Consider the following 18,435-nt stretch of genomic DNA (forward strand, 5'->3'; position numbering starts at 1 on the left):
CCACCACTGCTTTTTACTTTGCTTGAGTGGGCTATTTAAATTTCTGCTAATATACGTCTAGTCCAGTCACAGTCGAAATGATTAATTGATTATTTAATTAGTCAATCTTAGCAATTTTATTCAATATTGAATATTATTTTAAGTAATTTGTTAAGCAGAAATACCAGCTACTCTCTGGTTCTAGCTTACCAGTTGTAAGGATTTGTTGCTTTTTCTTTGTCTTATGTGAAAAAGCAAACCGAATGAATTTGTGTTTTGGGCTTTTAGTTTGATTTTTTTTTAAAATACAAATGGAGATACAACCTTAAGATTAAGTTATTTGCTGATTTACTTTTTTTTTCATTTTATAGACAAAGCAATTAATCAATATTCTGCAGATTATTTCTTTAAGAAAAATAGGTTTTCTAAATTGTCCTACTACAATGTATTACCATGCAAAACATTGTATACACTGTTCTGAATTCCATTTAAATGGTACTCTTATTTCCTGTTGCCATATGTTTCTATTTACTGTATTTTACTTATTTTACCCAAGCTTAGATTGGTGGAATAAATGTATTGGGACAACTAAATAGTTTAGAGAATGAATTGTATGCATATATTTTAAATAATATCAATATAATATGCATTGTGTTTGGGCCCCTATTCTCAAGTTTCAACTTGCTTGTACTTGTTTTTTAACTGGCTTTTTGTGAATAAAGTGAACTGAAGTGTGTAAAAGTAGCATCATGAGCATTTACAAAGAAAAACAGCACACTCTCCTTGAATTTAGAGAATTTATTCGCCATTTCTTCTGACACAGATTACACAATTCAATATTTCATTTGATCATGTAAATTATCTTTTATACAGTAGCAGTGGCATGAAAATAAATATACATTAAAAAATACAAAACAAAAAAGTAATGCTTCCAAATATGGAAGAAAATTATCTAGAACTGTGTGTTGCCTTCTTTTTTATTTTCAGCAGGCTTGAAAATCCACTCTTTGTATGCAAATGACTAAAATGTGGAGACTCAAATCAAATCAAAGTCATGAACAATCTCTGTTTCAGTGAAGATCTGCTCTTAATAACTATGAATATCAGATCATAAATTATAAATTACACTTAGATAAAATGATAATTAATCTTTTTGAATTTTAGCAATATTTTATTGCACTTTCCAGAACCATGTTATGGAGCAGCCGGTGGCTAAACACTGTTAGTGAAAAGCCAGAGTCTGCTCCACCTGGTGGTTCTTTCTTCAAGTTAATGAAGCTTTTTTTTTTTTTTACAGATTATTTTCTAGAAAAGGGACTCAGAGGTTTCGGGAAAAGAGATATGTACATACAGTAAATATGGATCAGGCCGCCTTGGACAGGCACAAGACATTCACAGTTCTCTACATGATGCATAAATACAAAAGACATTTGTAATCACAGATTCTGTAGTCCGTCTGGAGTGTTTGCAATAAAACAGCAATCACTTAAATTTAAAAGGAGTTAGATATACAGTGTGTGCTATCATTGATGTGGGCCTGTTATTGCTGGTTGAACTCGCACTCTCCTGATCAATTAGAGCTTTTATAAACAGCAGATATAGATGAACACAGTCACAGGTTGAAAATGAATAGGAGTTGGAAAAACCGAAAATAATATAGATCGCCATACAGGAAATATATTTTTCATTTCATCTATTCATATATATATAAATATATTTATAGACTATGAGACATTTATAATATATGCAGATTTTTTTCTAAAAGTAAAGAGTGAATGTTTGCAGTTAATGAAAAACTGAAAACCTTTTGGTTTTGCAATAAAATATGTAACTTTTTTTTCTTCTACACAGTACAATAAAAGTTTGATCTCCAGTTTTTGAGGACAAACTGGTCAAAAAGAAAGTGTTAAAGCATACCATAGTTAACTGTTTGGTCCAAGTATCACTATTAGTGTAGACTACTGAAATGCCATTATTTCTTTGTCCAAAGCAGAGATATGAAATAAAAGGTGTGAAGATATGAAGCTGTCGAAACCCAAATTTGCTGATGCTTAAAGCAGAACATTTCACTTTTCTTGACCCTTGTTTCCTCAAGTGCAATTGAGCATTTACATGAAAATAACAATGAACTTTAAAATAAAAACAGCTTTAAAATATGCAGACGTGTAATGAAGGCATCAACCTTAACGGCTAGCGCCCTGGTCAAAAGTCCAAAACAAGTGAAACGGTTGTATGTCTCTTTTTGTTGATAAAACAGGCTCCTGCCAAACGCTGCAGCCGCCGTCCAAACTGCCTTTTGAACCTCAGGCACTTCTCCTCATGTCACTTCACCAGTCGCTGTGTGAGTGATGTTTTATGACCCCCGGGTGCATCCAGACTTGGCACACATGTATTATAGTTTTAGATGGTTGAGGCAGAAGATTAGGGCCAGTGGTATTGTAACATGAGAGCCCCCCATCTGTACACTTTTCATGCACAAGATCCCTCGAGATCTGCCCGCCGCCCTCTGGTGTTCATGTCCAATTTTGTCAGTTAGATCCTTTTTATCTGGCTCTGCAATGTCCCCCCATGACAGGCTGCTCCGATGTGGTCCCTCTGTCAAAATAAGACTCTTAATCCAGAGCGTGTGTCCTGTTTTCTTGTGAGTTCCCAGGACAGAAGGGAGGAGATGTTGCTATTCACATGAAGGAGTGATCTGCAGGTGGACCGTAAGAGAAGCCTGGAAATGCTCCGGCTGCTTCCTTGACGCTGCTGGTCACAGTCATGGTGTCGTTGCACAGAGAGGAGGACACGGGCAGGTGGGTGAACTCGGGGTCAAAGTGTCGGAGGTCTGTGGGACCAGTCTGTGAAAACAAATCAGGGAGGACATGAATTAGACATGTAATCTCAGGAGAAAAGTCAAGATACTAATAGATGCTTACTGCTATGCTTTACACTACTGCCAGAGGCAATAATTCACTCTTTATAGCTTCTCATATGTGCACATTTTCTAGTTTTCCTGGTCTCCTATGATACTATACATATTGTTGGGTTTTGGACTGTTGGTCAGTCTAAACAAGACATCACAGTGGGCTTTGGAAAACTAGTATAATCGACTAATCTTAAGATCTTAAGAATAATTTATAGTTTAACTACTTTCAAACCATTTCATGATTTTTTGGCATTATATAGACAAATTAAACAGATACTGGAAAAACAAGTTGCGGCACTAGCTTGAACTCACCACTGAGGGGATGAATGGAGGCGTGATCTTCTTGGCCATCAGGTCCTCCCAGTTTATTGGCGAGAAGAAGGAATGGTACTTCAGTTCAAGCTGGAGGGGAAAAGAAAATCAAGGTCAACAGGCTGACAGCAAACAAACTTCACGTATCTGTTACGGGTCTAAATGCTAAGTGTGCTTCAAGATCAGTTGTGTGCACTTACAAAGTCGTCTTTCACTCCCAGCCTCTTGGTGCGGTCCTTCTGCAGGAGCCCCTCGAGCAGTTCCCTGCCTGCGTTTGACACGTTGGGCTTCAGCACAGGAGACTTGTGCAGGATGTTGTTGTACATCTCAGCTGTGTTGCGACTGTAGAACGGGGGCTGTAAAGCAAAAACAGCAAATTAAGTTTATTTAACATGTAAACGAGTGGTAGTCAGAGCTGCATAAAGAGGCGTTAAGTCACAGATTTAACTTACAAGTCCATAAAGCATCTCGTAGAGCACCGATCCAAGACACCACCAGTCCACTGTGCGGTCATACGCCTGTTTCTGAAGAACCTCAGGAGCCAAGTACTGAGAGGAAAAAACAAGAAAGAGTCAACCCACGTCTGACTAATATCATTTGTCCAAGAGTTTTGTATTGATAATAAGGATCAGTGGTGGAATAAGTATTCAGATCCTTTGCTTAAGTAAAAGTATTAATTCCTCACTGCGAAAATGCTGCATCATATCTATCACATGCAAAAAATAATAGGTGTCTGTCTAAAATGTAGTGGAGTAGACGCATAAAGTGGCATGAAAACCAAACTACAAGTACTTCAAATTTGAATATTGTATTCCACCACTGATAAAGAAGTGTAAATGTCTGGAGATTAGTTTTGTACCTCTGGCGTCCCACAGAAGGTTGTTGTTGTACCGTTGGCCTCAACTCCTTCTTTGCAAAGGCCAAAGTCTGTGAGGACAATATGGCCCTGTGAGTCTAACAGGATGTTTTCAGGCTTCAGGTCTCTGTAAAGAAGAAAAAAAGAAAAGATCTTTAAAAAAAATGGCCTATAGGCACTCCTATAAACATCATCCTTAAGTTCAGTTCAGTTCAGATCATGTTCACAAATGCCCACTAGGGGGCGCAGTAGGATCGCTCATTACCTGTACACAATGTGCAGGGAGTGGAGGTAGCCAAGTGCACTTGCAATTTCAGCAGCGTAAAACCTCGCTCTGGGCTCCAGGAAGATCCTCTCCCTCTGGAGATGATAGAACAGCTGCAGAGAAAAAAGGCAAACAGCTGTCAACATCATGACAAAAATACTTTGATATTCTGACCTAATTTCTGTGTGTTTTGAGGTTTTGACTCACCTCTCCACCGTTGACGTAGTCGAGTACAAAGTAGAGCTTGTCAGTAGTCTGGAAGGAGTAGTGCAGCCCCACCAGGAAGGGATGCTTGATGTTCTTCATCAGCACGCTGCGCTCAGCCATGATGTGCTTTTGCTGGAAGGAATATAAAAGTTTATTTAATGCTTAAGTCATCACAATTTTACATTATGAAACCGAAGGGACATGGATTAAGGGTTTATATGGAGGTGATTATTTTGATTTCTGGGGTTCTACTTGTAGTTCATGATATTATATAACAACATACCTCTTTCTTCTTCATGATGATTTTCTTCTGAAGTACTTTGACAGCATAATATTTGGTAGACTCCTTGTGTCGAGCCAGCAGAACCTGTTATAAAACAAACATTTCATCAGCGTTTGTGTTGCAGCGGCGGCAGATGAGCAAATAAGAGAATTTATTTACATAAAATATGAGCTGTGTAGACTTACCTTGCCAAAGCTGCCTTTGCCGATGATTCTGAGGTAGTCAAAATCACAGGGTTTGATCCTAATGAAGAGAAACAAACAGATGATTAGTATTTTTGTTGACACATATGTACATATTTTACACAATTTTGCAAATTTAAAAGAGATTTTATGAGCTTGTACTTACTGAGTCTCCTCGGCTAGTGAAGTCCGTGAATGTAGGCACTGAAAAATATAAAATGGGGGGAAATGTATAAATACATTGCCATATTTTGGAAAGACAATTAGTAAAATGAGAGTCAGTGAAGAGTTAATTCTTACCGGACTATCAGGAAGTTCATCATTATCCTCGTTTTGATTCTCGTCAATCTTCAGGAAGTTGTTCACTTCAACACTACAAAAAAAAGATTGAGATGGTTATTAAATTATTTTTGACACTTTTTAGATGAATGATGCATTTTAATTGTGTTCCACAGTAGATTCACAGGATCTAAAGCAGTTAGTGTGACTGAAAAGCTGAATGAATGCTCCCTGCTGGGGTGTAAATGACCGTCTGAACATCCAGACAGGTCATCTTTAGGGCAGTCATCAACCTGTTACAGCCTAACCTGTCTGAGAAAAAGCTTAAGCCGCTGACCCATGACAAGAGGGCTCAGCGGACGGCTCTGCAGGACTGCAGTCCAGATCAGACACCCTTCCCTTCCGGAGCACCTGAAGGGGACAGATGCTGCATGCAAAGGTTTTTTTCTTTTCCCTCCCTCAGCTCCAGCTCCTGACCTGGTAATTCAGGACGCTGTGATGGGGCGAGCCATGTATCATGTAATAACTGAATTACCGGTTTATCCTTGTCTCGGGACAGAGGGGATTTGCTGGAAAGGTGATTAGGCAGTGGAGAGGTTGTTAACAAGGCTCGTCATGAAAGGGACTATTCTTGCACCTGGCTTCTTGGATCCAGATTATGCTGTTCACAGAATGTCCTGCCAAACTCAGGTGGCTGATTGGATTGCACGCTGATCATGAATAGGGTTGTGATCAGGAATACATACTAGTCTCAGGAACTGACTAATCACCCCCAAGATGCTCATTGCGCCTCAATTGTCCAACCACATTTAACACATTTCCTCCCCATGTGGAATTTGAATATAAATACTCACTGTTGGCAGATATGTGGGGTAGACACCAGCTTCTGGATGAAGTCATTCAACCCCATTTTCCTCTCCTTGATGAAAGCTGCAAGGGAAGGCAGAATGGAAATAATGTCACCACACATGATGCAAAAGATTTATGTCCCTCATTAGAGAAGAAAATATCTATAATCCCTTGCTCCAAATATCCTGTTTATAGGGTGGGTTTGCGTGTTTAGCATGGACCTCTAATGCTGCGGGCTTATAGGTTATGCAACCACTTGGGTCACTCATTCAAATACCAACAGTGGCTGCCAACAAAGCATTTTCCATCCTAGGTTCTCATTACAACACCAATTTTGAGATTTTAAGGCATATTTAAAAAAACCCACATTGCTGCAAAATCCTTCTAAAAGTAAAACAAATGCAGTTTATCACATATAAATAAATACAAACTAATTACAACATTAGTGACGGTTATGAATTATGATTTCGGCGCTCACCGGTAAGCACGGCGACAATCCCCCTCATTTTGCAGTAAGTTAGATCACATCCAGCTTGTGTCACCTCCATTGTTTATCGGTAAACAAATATCCAACAAGAAGAAAGCAAACAATTCAATAAATAGTCCCAGTAACGGTCCGTTTAACCGTCACTTATCACCGTGTCACGACCGTTAAAAACTGAACCTCCAACAGAGAATCAACCGTCCGCGCTCCGCTCTAAACTGCCGCTGCCCACTGCGCGAACCAGCCAGTTTATATATACGGAGCACGTGGTGCGTTTTTTTTAGGCGACGCCCATTTTTAGTCGTCATCCGCGTTGCCACGGCAACCGCGTGACGTCACGGGATTCCGCTGCAGCCCATATTCTTCTGGCTGCAGAAGGACGATGACGGGGGAGCTCACCGCAGAGGAGGAGGAGGAGGCGGTGAGAGGAAGCCCTCCCACACAACACCTCCTCTTCATCATTTTCTCTCAATGGAAACCTCCAACTGACTGCATGCAAAAGGGTTTAAAGCCAAGTAAATTAAGAGAGTGGGAGTGCAAGTGCAGTCACGAACAAGAGCTCATATTCTTTTTTTTTTTTTTCTTGTTTCTTCTCGTGACTTATATGCAGACCCCTCAAAAAAAGTACAGGCTGTTCCCTGCTGTCGTTTTATTTTGAAAGGATGTGCAGAAAATGTATGTCACCATTGCTGTATTTCAGGTCTGCCTGCAACAGCTGCAGCTTCTGAACCTGGTACTTCACAAAGGCTACAGGCTATAAGATGCGTGATAAAAGGTTTACTTGCTTACATCATGGGTGGAATTATGAGACAATGGGCCCTTGGGCAAAAACATACAAAAGCCCCAACACCTCTGCTGCATAGAGAGCAAATAAAATTACGTATTTTTGTAGGCCAACATAGAAGTTGGCATCTCCATGGGGTCTATTGAGAATTTGCCTATGGAATTTGTCCATCATTGCAGAAAATAAGCTCTGTGACAAACACGTTTTGTTAATTAACACCACTTTTATTATATTTGGAGTGTTAATGCAGCCGACAAAAGTAAAAAGGTAACAGGTTATTATTGGGTTTCAGACTGACAAAACAGAGACATTTAAGGATATTTCTGACATTTTATAGACCAAACATTAAACAGTTTATCTAGAAAATAAGAATTACATTAATCTACCCTGAAAACAGTTGCAGCCGCAGAGCTTTTCTGGTATTGTGATTGCATGCAGACCCCCAAATGTGCTGTACTTGGCTGCTGCCTGCAGTCCTTTTATTTTGAAAGGATGTAAAAAGAAAATGTGTGTCACGACTGCTGCATTTGTGCTTCTGTCTGCAACAGCTGCAGTTTCTGACCTAGACATCACATACAGACTACAAAATGGATTGTTGGGTTAAGTTACTTATATTTGTACCCGGTAAATTTGGTTTGCAGTGAAATGAGGCATCCAGACAACACAGACGATAGACTGAGATGATAAAAGAAAATGAGTCTCCGTGCAATATTGTAATGACTTGTTTATCTGCTGGAACAAAGCTGCTGGGACTATAAACCTCCGTGCAGAAGGAAGAAGCTGAATATCACTGTGCAGAGGGAATCCTCAATTAAAATCGAGAAGGATATTCGCTGCAACTGTCTGGTGTAAAGAGACACTAGGTTCAGCTGTGAGTCATCAACGAGCCTTCCAGATCATCTAGCAATCTGTTCTTTAAAGAAAAGGAGGTTTCCAAACCATGACGCCAAGAAAGAAGATGAAATAGATTCAATGCAATAAATGATAGAAATAACAGTGCTGCACAGACGATCTGCTTATTTAAATCCGTGCAATTTCCACAAATCTCCATGTGCTTTGCATTCTCAATATAATAATTAGTGGATTTCAGTAGCTTATGAGGTCACGGTTATGAAGGTGACTTGACACGGCAGCATTATATAAATTCACAGAAATCACACTATCATCATGCTCGTCTAAGCCGGAGCAGTGATCGGTCCAGCTGTCAGAGATGTGGTCCACTAACCCTCTAAGTTACATAACTGTGCCATAATGCAGAGCTATACCGCCTGGGGAGGAGAGCGAGCTGCACAGCAAATGTCCCAGTTGAGTTTTCAAAGCTGACGTTATTTACTGTCTGAGGATTAAAGTGACGTTTGATCACACGCAGAGCAATCAAGGCTTTTGATGATTTCTTATCATAGTGTTTTATCCACTTTTACTCCACTGGATATCAGGGGGAAATACTGAACAGTACTTTAAAAATATATATTTATTCAATTATTTGACAGCTTTAGTTACTTTGCAGATAAAGAGATTCATATTTTAGTCACAAAATATGAGCCATTGTTAATAGAATTGGAAGATTCAAACTATTTTGATGATTCATTCATAATTTTAGTAATTTTTCAATTAAAGGTATCAAAAATGTCAAGAATTTTGTTTCCAGCTTCTCAACCATGAGGATTTAGATAGATGTGTAGATGGAGCAGTGAGTACACAGTGTATATACGTATCAGAAATTACAGATGAGAAATGTATATCAATTGAAAATAAACACAACAAATGAAATAAATCGAAATAGCTCATTGCAGAACACAATAAAAAACCTTATACTCTATACATATGATATGTACCTCCTAGAATATCTATAGAATACAAATATTACTATGATGCCCTATAAAATATGCTACTAAGTGCAACTACCAAAAACTATAAACACAGTATAACATACTACAAAATTAGAAATTAGAAATTTTGTTGCTTATATTTGATATTTTGATCACCATGGCCACTTTTTCCAAGATATTATCTAATCCTTATGCCAAAAGTAAAATGTTACAAATGTGGGCGTCTTAAAATTTCATGTTTGTCTGCCCAACAGTCTAAAACCCAAAGATACTCAGTTTATTATCAAATATGACAAAGAAAACTTTAAAATCCTCACTCTTCGGAAGCTGGGACTAACAAATATTTGGCATTTTTGCTTGGAAATTGACTAAAATGTAAAATAGTATAACGTTTTATTTTATAAAAATGCATAAAAAAACGACTAGACCTATGTTATATAACTTGCTGAGTTGTTTACTTCCTCACAAATGTTTTCAACAGTGTTCCAACTGATTTTTTATCCAGTTTTAAGGTGCATTTTTATGATTTTTAACCATATAGATGAATGATTTTAGTCATCAGATGTCTGGATCTTTAGTTGTCAGAGAAACAAGCAGAGGAAACATTAGGGGCAGTCCCACTGGGATGTCCCTTGTCTACCAAACATCATATGAGAAACACTGATTTTGAGAGTGAAACCACTTTATTCTGTGTTTTTATCAGTTTTAATCAGTGGGTCTTTTTGTTTTGGAGAGTAGGAGACGTATGTCGATTATTCTGCTAGGGGTAAAAACCTCCAGAACGATGAACTCTGAAGGAATCCTAACAGGGAGAAACTGCAGAGCCAGAATTGCTCCATCTTTTGGGTAATGTTTTAATCGAGAGACCCTTTTGGAAGAAAATGACGGATTGTAATCGAATCTCCTGCTGCAGTTCGACTACTTTTACATAACTAAAAGACCTGAGCACTTTTTCCATCACTGTTCTTTTAAACATCTGCTCCAGTCCTCAGAGACTCCTTCATCTGTCAGAGGGGAACCCCTGGACTTTATCCCCAGCTTGACATGTGACAGCCCTACATAATTTAAGGGAAGTGAGACATCACAGGACCGGTTGTTCTTGAATTAGGGAAAGAGGAAGTGCCTTATCTTTGGCCCAAATAGAAACTAGCTGCAGTGTATCATGTCCTGAAGGCTACCTGAGCAAACACTCGCAGCTCCGCTTCGGCTCTGTTTACACACAGAAACACCCTGGATCCGCTTGCATGACAGCGACACCTCTCATCAGGCTTTGTGCGAGGCCTTTTCTTCACGTCATGTAGGCTTTCTCTGAATTATTCAAGTGTATCATGTTGTCGTCTCTAGTGACACGTGGAAGGACGGACATCACTCGGGCGGTTCCCTCCAACAGCATCACTCTGCTGCTGCCACTTCTGCGTTGAAATTTGCATAGTTTCTGTTGTGATGGAACAGAAAATCAGGTGCTGTAGAGCCAAACTCAGCTGGCTGAAACCGCATTTCCCCTTTTTCTAAATTATGTTTTTATGAGTCAAGTGTCTGATTCGTCTTTCCTGTTATGATAAAGAAAGATTATCTGTCCTGTAGAAGGTTTCAGAACGCTACATATACACTAAACCCGTATTAGAGTTCTCTTTCAGTTTCTCTATGAATGTCAGTGCCAGATTAATCAGGTTTTATTTAGCACCTTCACAAAAGCTGCCACGCTTTCCGTCGCTCTGTCCAACCGTGTGATTGATGCTGAGCAGACAGGAGGCACTTGTGCTCGCTGACAAGCAGTCGTGTGAGTCACCTGCCAACAGGTCCGGTAAAAGCCTTTCCAGGCCTCACGGGGTGCCATCGATCACAACTCCCACCCGCCTCAGTGTGATACCTCTTGTGCCACATGATTACAGGCTGCGTCTGCGGCTGCAGGTTGGTGCGTGAGTTGCATCAGATATCGAACGCAGCTTGAGTCTCTCATGTTACATGTTATTTTTTGGAATAAATAAATACCTGACAATCTTCGAAAACCAGAGAAGGTTGTTTAACAGCAATTATCTCTGCTCTTAAAGTTTTTTGCAAAATTCAATTATTTTCTGTCATGTGGGGCCATCCTTTACAAGTTGTGAGTGCAATATTGACGTCACCATCATCACCTTTTAATTTGTAAACAAACAGCTGCACACCCAGCTGTTACAGAGCCACATTATCCTTCATTTGGAGACGTATTTCTGTATATTCACTCTGTTTTAGCTCCGTTTTTGGTCTCCTCCAGCTCTGGAGGGAAATATCTGTCTTTTTAGCTGCTAAAAGCTCCACTATGTTCAACAGCTATTAGGAGCATCACAGTTTAAATTCTAAATAAAAAAATATCAAAATGAGCTTACATTTCAAGTATTTAAATCAAAAGCAGGATTGGTGGAAAAAAACAACCCAAAACTGAATTGAATTGTGAACTCAAGTTTTGCGGATCTGATAGAAAATCTGGTGCTTATCTCTATAGCAATTATTTTTTATTTTCAATTGGTCTGCCGATTATTTTCTTGATTGTTGGAACAATCGTTTGTTGTATAAATGTCCACTCCACTTCCCTAAAGTCTTTAAATGGTTTGTTTTGTCAGACCCTAATATATTAAGTTCAATTTGATATAAAACTGAGAAAACCAGGAAATTTTATTTGTGAGAGGCTGAAAATAGCATTTTCTGGCAATTTTGCATTAAAAATTACTTTAACAACTTACTTTTGAAGAATTTTACTGTTACTGTTTCTCAGAGCGAACTTTTTTAAATGTATTATTATGGGCACCCAAGAACTGAGCAAAGCTAAGCCATGGATGGATTACTGAATGGGCCTACCAGGCACAGGAAATAGTGAAAATAATCCATCCCAGTTTCTCAAAGGCTTTAAATGGTTGGTTTTGCCAGTCCAAACCCCAAAGATATTAAGTTTGATATGATATCAAACAGAAAAAGAGCAGGAAATCTCCATTTTTGAGAGGCTGAAAATAGCATGTTCTGCCATTTTGCACGATTGGTTGATCAGTCGACTAATCGTTGCTGCTCTACTTGACTTGTTTATATCATGAGAAGCTACACTTCTACCTGCCGTGCCTCTGGTGATGGTGGTGGGAGGCAGCAGGAGGTGGAGGAGTGAGTCATACAGATCCTCAGCGACCGACTGCAGGGCCGGCAGGGAGGCTGTCGGCTAATGAGGACGGAGAATCTGTAATTACGCTCTTGTTGACCGGCTCCGAGGAGCGATCACGGCCTCGTGTGTTTCACACCCACGCAGTCATTCAAACTCCATCAGCCTCGGCTCTCACAGGGGAACAGATCTCTGCTCAAATCTCATCTCTCACCACTTCCTGTTCTCTGTTTGCAGCCTGCATCGTTCTCACTCTTGGCACTTTGCATTACTCGCACAGAGAGAGCTGCAGAGACGCAGACTGGAGGTGGCGGTCCGGTTCAGCAGCGTCGCACTGCAGCCTCTCAGCCCCAGCAAGTGGGAGCAGATTTTTGGCTCGTGAGGCCGGCGTTTATAACTACGCCATGTTTGTTTCCCTGCTGAATTCCCAGGCAGGAGATGAGATGTGTGTTATCTTTTTATTCCTCCATTCTCCATGGGGGATTAAATGGCTGCTCATACGCCTGCTCCATCAGATAAAACGGAGAGAGAAAAGAAATGTTTGCTCTTTTATGTGATGACTCAGACGCACACACTGCTGCCAAATTATTACAAATGAAGCTTTACTTTCATTCGCTGCCAAGAAAGTGGGATGATCGCGCCTATTTCTAACTGCAAAGCCTCGATTAATTACTCTAATGTGACTGCTGTTACTGCTCTAATTACTATCATGAAGATGAGCTGCAGTCTGGTATTACCTCCAGTCTAACAGCATAATTCTGCTCTGCTAGACGTCACTGCTGTGCTGCTGTATGTGACTTGCAAGTTTCATGGTTATAACCACAACTGAAACAGACCAGTAAAAAGGAAGCAGATAAACAAAGACAGAGAAGTCATTTTCATTCAGGGCACCAAACTCTTATTCACCAACGTCATGTGGTGACTTCTGTTATTGAACGCAGTTCCTGTTTCCTGCAGTGTGATAATAAAAAAGCAACAAGTGGCTCAAAATGTGGGTCTAATGCAGCGAGCATTAGAGGTATATTATATAGAGATATTTTGCGTGGCAATATTATATAATATAATGTACCAGACTTTGGAACCACTGGCGAACATGTCTGTATGCTAGACATTGAAATTCATGGAAAACCTTGTATTTTTTTTAAATTCTGTGTTGTTTGTCTGTTTGTTCTTTTGCTGTATGTTGGGATATGGGTCTGAAATAAAGGATTATTCTCTGTATCGATTCATGGCCTACAAGACCCAACGGTTGGTGGGCCGGTAGTATTTTCACAGTTTTAGTTTTTTCCCAGCGGCCATAGCGGGCTCACTTCAAAGAATATACTGAAGATACTGGTATCATATGAACTAGATCTAAGGAAGCTATAGGCATCATGTGCGTCAGGAGATCGTGTCTCGAAATAATGCTGCAAAGTTAGACTTTTTTTATGTTTCATTCAAAAAAAGTCAGAGCAGTGAAGCTTAAAGTTGAGGAAAGTTTGATAAAGTGCTGCAGTTGTTGTCGTCCATACATGTTTGCATACAGTTCAGTTCAGTTTGACTGAATACTTTGTTGGTCCGTCTGTGGGTTTGACTCTCATTGTAGAGAAATAAAAAGACTGAAGTGAGATGAATAGACTGAGAATTTTGTTTTATTTGACAAAACAATTCTTGATTGAATTTAATTTTGTATCGCAGTTAAACAGTTAAATTGCAATACAGAGGTGCATCTCAATAAATTAGAATATGATGGAAAAGTCCATTTCTAGTAGTTCAAGTCAAATAGCTCCAACCAAGTACTGAGTGCATATAGATGGACATACTTTTCAGAGGCCAAACTTTTTCTTATTAAACATACTTTTTTAAAATTGGTTTTCTGCTTAAGACACTAAATTTTAGGTCTTCATTAAATGTAAGCCATAATCATTATAACTAGAAGAAATTGAATAAATTCAGACGTGAAATGTTTCATTCTGTGTGTAATGGATCCACATAATGTGTTTTTTCCACTTTTTGAATTGAATTACTGACATAAATAAACTTTTCTATGATATTCTAACTTATTGAGATGCACCTGTATTGTATCGCAATACTGACCATTTTGCAAAATGCTTAAAATCGCAATAATATCGTATCGTGACTCAAGTATCGAGATAAAATCGTATCGTGTCGTCATTCTCGTTTAAAATTTCCCCCATAGATGTTCACAGTCGAGCCTAAATAAAGCAAACACACTTGCACAAGTTATTAATTTGATCAAGTTTGTGGTCTGCCTGTTGATAGCCTCGCAAATCCAGCGTGAACCTCATTCAGTCAGTTATCGCTGTGCGATAAAACATCCGCTGAGAATCAATTAAGCGCGGCAGATGGAAACCAAACCAATTAATGTGGAGCGTGAAATGATGTAGATGATGACAACAAGCAGCATTGTATGACGAAGATGAACTTGGTTCCCCTCACATGTTGTCAAGACGAAGACTAAAACAAGATGCAGATGATTGAAAATGAGGCATGTTTGTCCCACTTTTTATTTGTAGATATTTTAGTATTTATGCAGTCAGGTGCAGGAGAATATTAAGGGAGAGCAGTTTTCAGTAATCTGCATCAGTTGGTTAAAGTCTGATCCAATCAGCTGCAAAGTCATTTAGATCTACGCCCACTCATGATGCCCCTAATCCAAACAAATACCTGCTGAGCTTTCCCAGACCACAATGAGAGAAGTTCAGTTTATGTGCTGGCTTTGTGAGGCTGCAGAGAGGAGGCCAAATATGTACATCAGTCCTCGGCTGACGCTCTTTAACATATAAGGGAGGCAGTTCAGGCTTGGTGTAGCCTTAAAGGAACAGCTTGACATTTTGGGAAATATGCTTGTTCACTTTTGAGAGTGAGACGAGAAGATCAGTACCATTATAATGTCTGTACAGCAGCTGGTTAGCATAGCTTAGCATAAAAAACTTAAACCTACAGTAAGATCCGGGTATGGTTTAAAATATGTATTAAAAATACCAGTACCCTTAAAGTGATACCAATACAAATATAGTACTGCATTTAATACCTTTCTCATACTTCATTCATCATGCACTAAGTTAGTACAACGGAGTATTTGGGCCACATTTAGAAAAAAAACATTTTTATTACGAGAATAAGGTTGAAAATATTAAATTAAGTACGAGAATAAAGTCGTAAACATTTAATTAATTATGAGAATAAAGTGAAATATTTAATTAATTACGAGAATAAAGTCGTAAACATTTAATTATGAGAATAAAGTGAAATATTTAATTAATTACGAGAATAAAGTCGAAAATATTAAATTTATTACAAGAATAGTCATAAATATTTAATTAATTACAAGAATAGAGTCAAATATTTAATTAATTACGAGAATAAAGTCGAAAATATTTCATTAATTACGAGAATAAAGTCAAATGTTTAATTACGAGAATAGTCGTAAATATTTAATTAATTACGAGAATAGTCGTAAATATTTAATTAATTACGAGAATAAAGTCAAATATTTAATTACGAGAATAAAGTTGAAAATATTTAATTATTTAATTACACTATAAAGTCGTAAATATTTAATTAATTACGATTTCAATTTGCATTCTTACTTTTTTTTAATCACAAATTTATTTGACCTTCAATTCAACATTTTTTAATTGCAGTGTGGGTAGTTTTCTCTCAAACCTTTTCTGTTTGAATGCATAATAAAGACTATGGACTGTAGCTGCTGCAGTAGTGAGTCAATCACACATCTCATTAAAGTAAAGAACATCTGCAGTGATTGGCTGCAAGCAAAACCACACAAATAACAAAAAGGATCGAATGACTGGAGAAGTTTCGATACTACTTGACTGGATTATTTTAGGTGATACTATGACGTGTTATTCCAGACAGTCCCCACTGGTGGAGGTTTTTCATTTCACTTTCACATTTCATTTCAGTTATCATCTATTCATAGAAGATCTGAATGTTTTACTTCAGCTTTCAGAATCTATGAACTAACTGTATGTTGTCCAAACGATGACTTATTACAAAGTATTTAAAAAAGTTGTTTAAAGAAGAGGTTAAAGGTTTCTCGTACTGATACCCAGCTGAACATACAGTACAGTGGAATATCTAGAAAATTCCATATTTAAAAACAAGAAGTTGTGGTTTAATGGGTGGTTATGTACAGTAACTTTCTCAAGTCTCATTGAGCCATGTTCACTCTTGTTTAGCTCCGTTTTTGGTCTCCTCCAATGCCACAATGTTCTCCAGCTATTAGGGGCATCAAAATTTCAATTCTAAAGTTTAAAAAAATGTATTAAAATGAGCTTAAAATTTCAAGTATTGAAATCAAAAGCAGGCAATCTGTGAACCAATTGTATGTTGTCCGAACAATCTCTCATTAAAAAGTATTTTAAAAAGTTGTTCTTTTTCTAGTGAAGATGAGGTTAAAGGCATCTGATACCCAGCCCTAGGTACAGTACAGTGGAATATCTAGAAAATTCCATATTTAAAAACAAGAAGTTGTGGTTTCAAGGGCGGTTATGCACAAGTCTCATTGTCACAGTGAGGTAACCATGCGACCAGCAAAACACATGAAACACAAGAGATGCAACCTGTTAATTGGTGAGCGTTACATGCACTGCTAGGCTGTTGACTTCTGAGTTATAGTATTTACACTAAGCTAAGCTAACCATCTGCTCGCTGTAGGTTCATATTTACCGAACAGACGTTTGAGGAGTTAAAATTTACTTAAGAGCTATTAGAAAAGAACTGATGTACTTTCTGTGTCCTGCCTTGCAATCTGTATCCGTGGGACATTTTTTTTTAGACTATCGCTGAACGCCTAAATCATCCTATCCTTTGTCAAGGCCTGGCAAGTAGCTTTTATCCTCTCAGGTGACAAATGAGATGAGGAGCAGGGCTGCTGCAGGGAGGAGGGGACAGTCTCTGCGTTGTACATTACAAAATTAACCCCGACAATGCAAGGACAGACCCGAGCAGAGCTGGATGACGCCTTTTTAAATTTGGCAGGTAGTTGTTGGTGAAGCCCAAAAAAAGCAATCTAAGCATTGGCAATGACATCAAAGCAAGCAGAGGAGGAGAGGGTCGTAAAGAATGACATGATTCAAAAGGCTAAAAAGGGGCGAATATTAAGCAGATTGAGCTGTTTGATCCAGACACGAATGTTAAACCACAAAAGAGGAAAAGTTGCACGTTTCAAGGTGCGTGCTCCTCCGCTGTGCTGCTGAGAGGCGGCACATCTATTCCCCAGACACTCTCACAACACAGGCAGTGAATTAAAGGAGCGCCTACCTATGAAGGATTTCTTGCCGGTCTTCATGTCCTCTAAGTGTTTGATTATATTTGCTATCAGGGCTGCTGAGTCTCCGATGAATGAGCGGTCTGTCTGCTGCAGAGCGTCCAGGTGATGGAGTGCATGAGAGAGATGTGGTCCTCCTGTAAATGTGCCTCCCTCTCTCGTCTCCGTGCTCTCTTCTAGTGGCTCTCACTGCAGCTGTGGTCAGAAAAAGTCTTTTGATTCGCAGGCAAATAACTTTCCACGCTGCACTTCCCTCTTTCCTCTTCCCTCTGCTGTTTCTTCCTCTTGTCGCCCTGCCTGCCTGCGCTGAGACCAAATAGCTGAAACCAAAGATCTGTGACGCACCTGCTTCTCCTCCTCTGTGCACCCCCACCCTCGTCACCCCTCCCCACCCTCATCTGTTTCTTTTATCCACCTGGAGAGCCTCGAACACAACAAAAGCAGGTGTCTGGTTACGGCTCCCGTGAGCGTGGGAGTCCCGCCGGAGGGGAGACCGGTTTCCATGACACGGGAAACCACCTGAGGAACACAGGGAGCACACAGCGAGGCGTTTAAATCTGCTTTTAATTGGTCACTGCTGCACAACTGATGCACTCCCTGCTCATCTGCCTCCTCCACCTCCTCCGTGTATCGTCTCTGAGGAGTTCAGGGGGTAAAATCAGCCCGCTTAGTCACACTGGTGGCCCTGATTGCTTTGTTAGCCGTCTGCCTCGAGCTGTAGGCCATCAGATACAATGAGGGCTGTGTGATGAAGAGCGAGGAGCCACAGCAGCATCACTGATGAGTTAGGCTGTTTGA

The 18,435-nt window shown here is 39.3% G+C and overlaps 1 protein-coding gene across 2 annotated transcripts; it reads right to left on the reverse strand.

Moving 5' to 3' along the window:
* Positions 1-774: 774 nt before the first annotated feature.
* Positions 775-17,880, reverse strand: si:ch211-195b13.1 (STKc_SGK domain-containing protein). Of its 2 annotated transcripts, none has more exons than XM_059349432.1 (13): positions 17,631-17,880; positions 6,129-6,204; positions 5,296-5,368; positions 5,162-5,199; positions 4,999-5,056; positions 4,814-4,897; positions 4,531-4,662; positions 4,324-4,436; positions 4,062-4,185; positions 3,655-3,750; positions 3,403-3,558; positions 3,203-3,292; positions 775-2,822 (listed from the first exon to the last, which is right to left on the reverse strand). In XM_059349432.1, the coding sequence occupies exons 1-13, from the start codon at positions 17,656-17,658 to the stop codon at positions 2,658-2,660; spliced, it is 1,233 nt and encodes a 410-aa protein (XP_059205415.1). In that variant the 5' UTR covers positions 17,659-17,880; the 3' UTR covers positions 775-2,657. The 2 variants fall into 2 exon arrangements, with proteins under 2 accessions (XP_059205415.1, XP_059205414.1); XM_059349431.1 differs by lacking the exon at positions 17,631-17,880 and adding an exon at positions 6,602-6,828.
* Between the last annotated feature and the right edge of the window lie 555 nt (positions 17,881-18,435).

This window comes from Centropristis striata, chromosome 14 (genome assembly GCF_030273125.1).
Source record: "Centropristis striata isolate RG_2023a ecotype Rhode Island chromosome 14, C.striata_1.0, whole genome shotgun sequence".
In the NCBI taxonomy this organism is placed as follows: Eukaryota; Metazoa; Chordata; class Actinopteri; order Perciformes; family Serranidae; genus Centropristis; species Centropristis striata.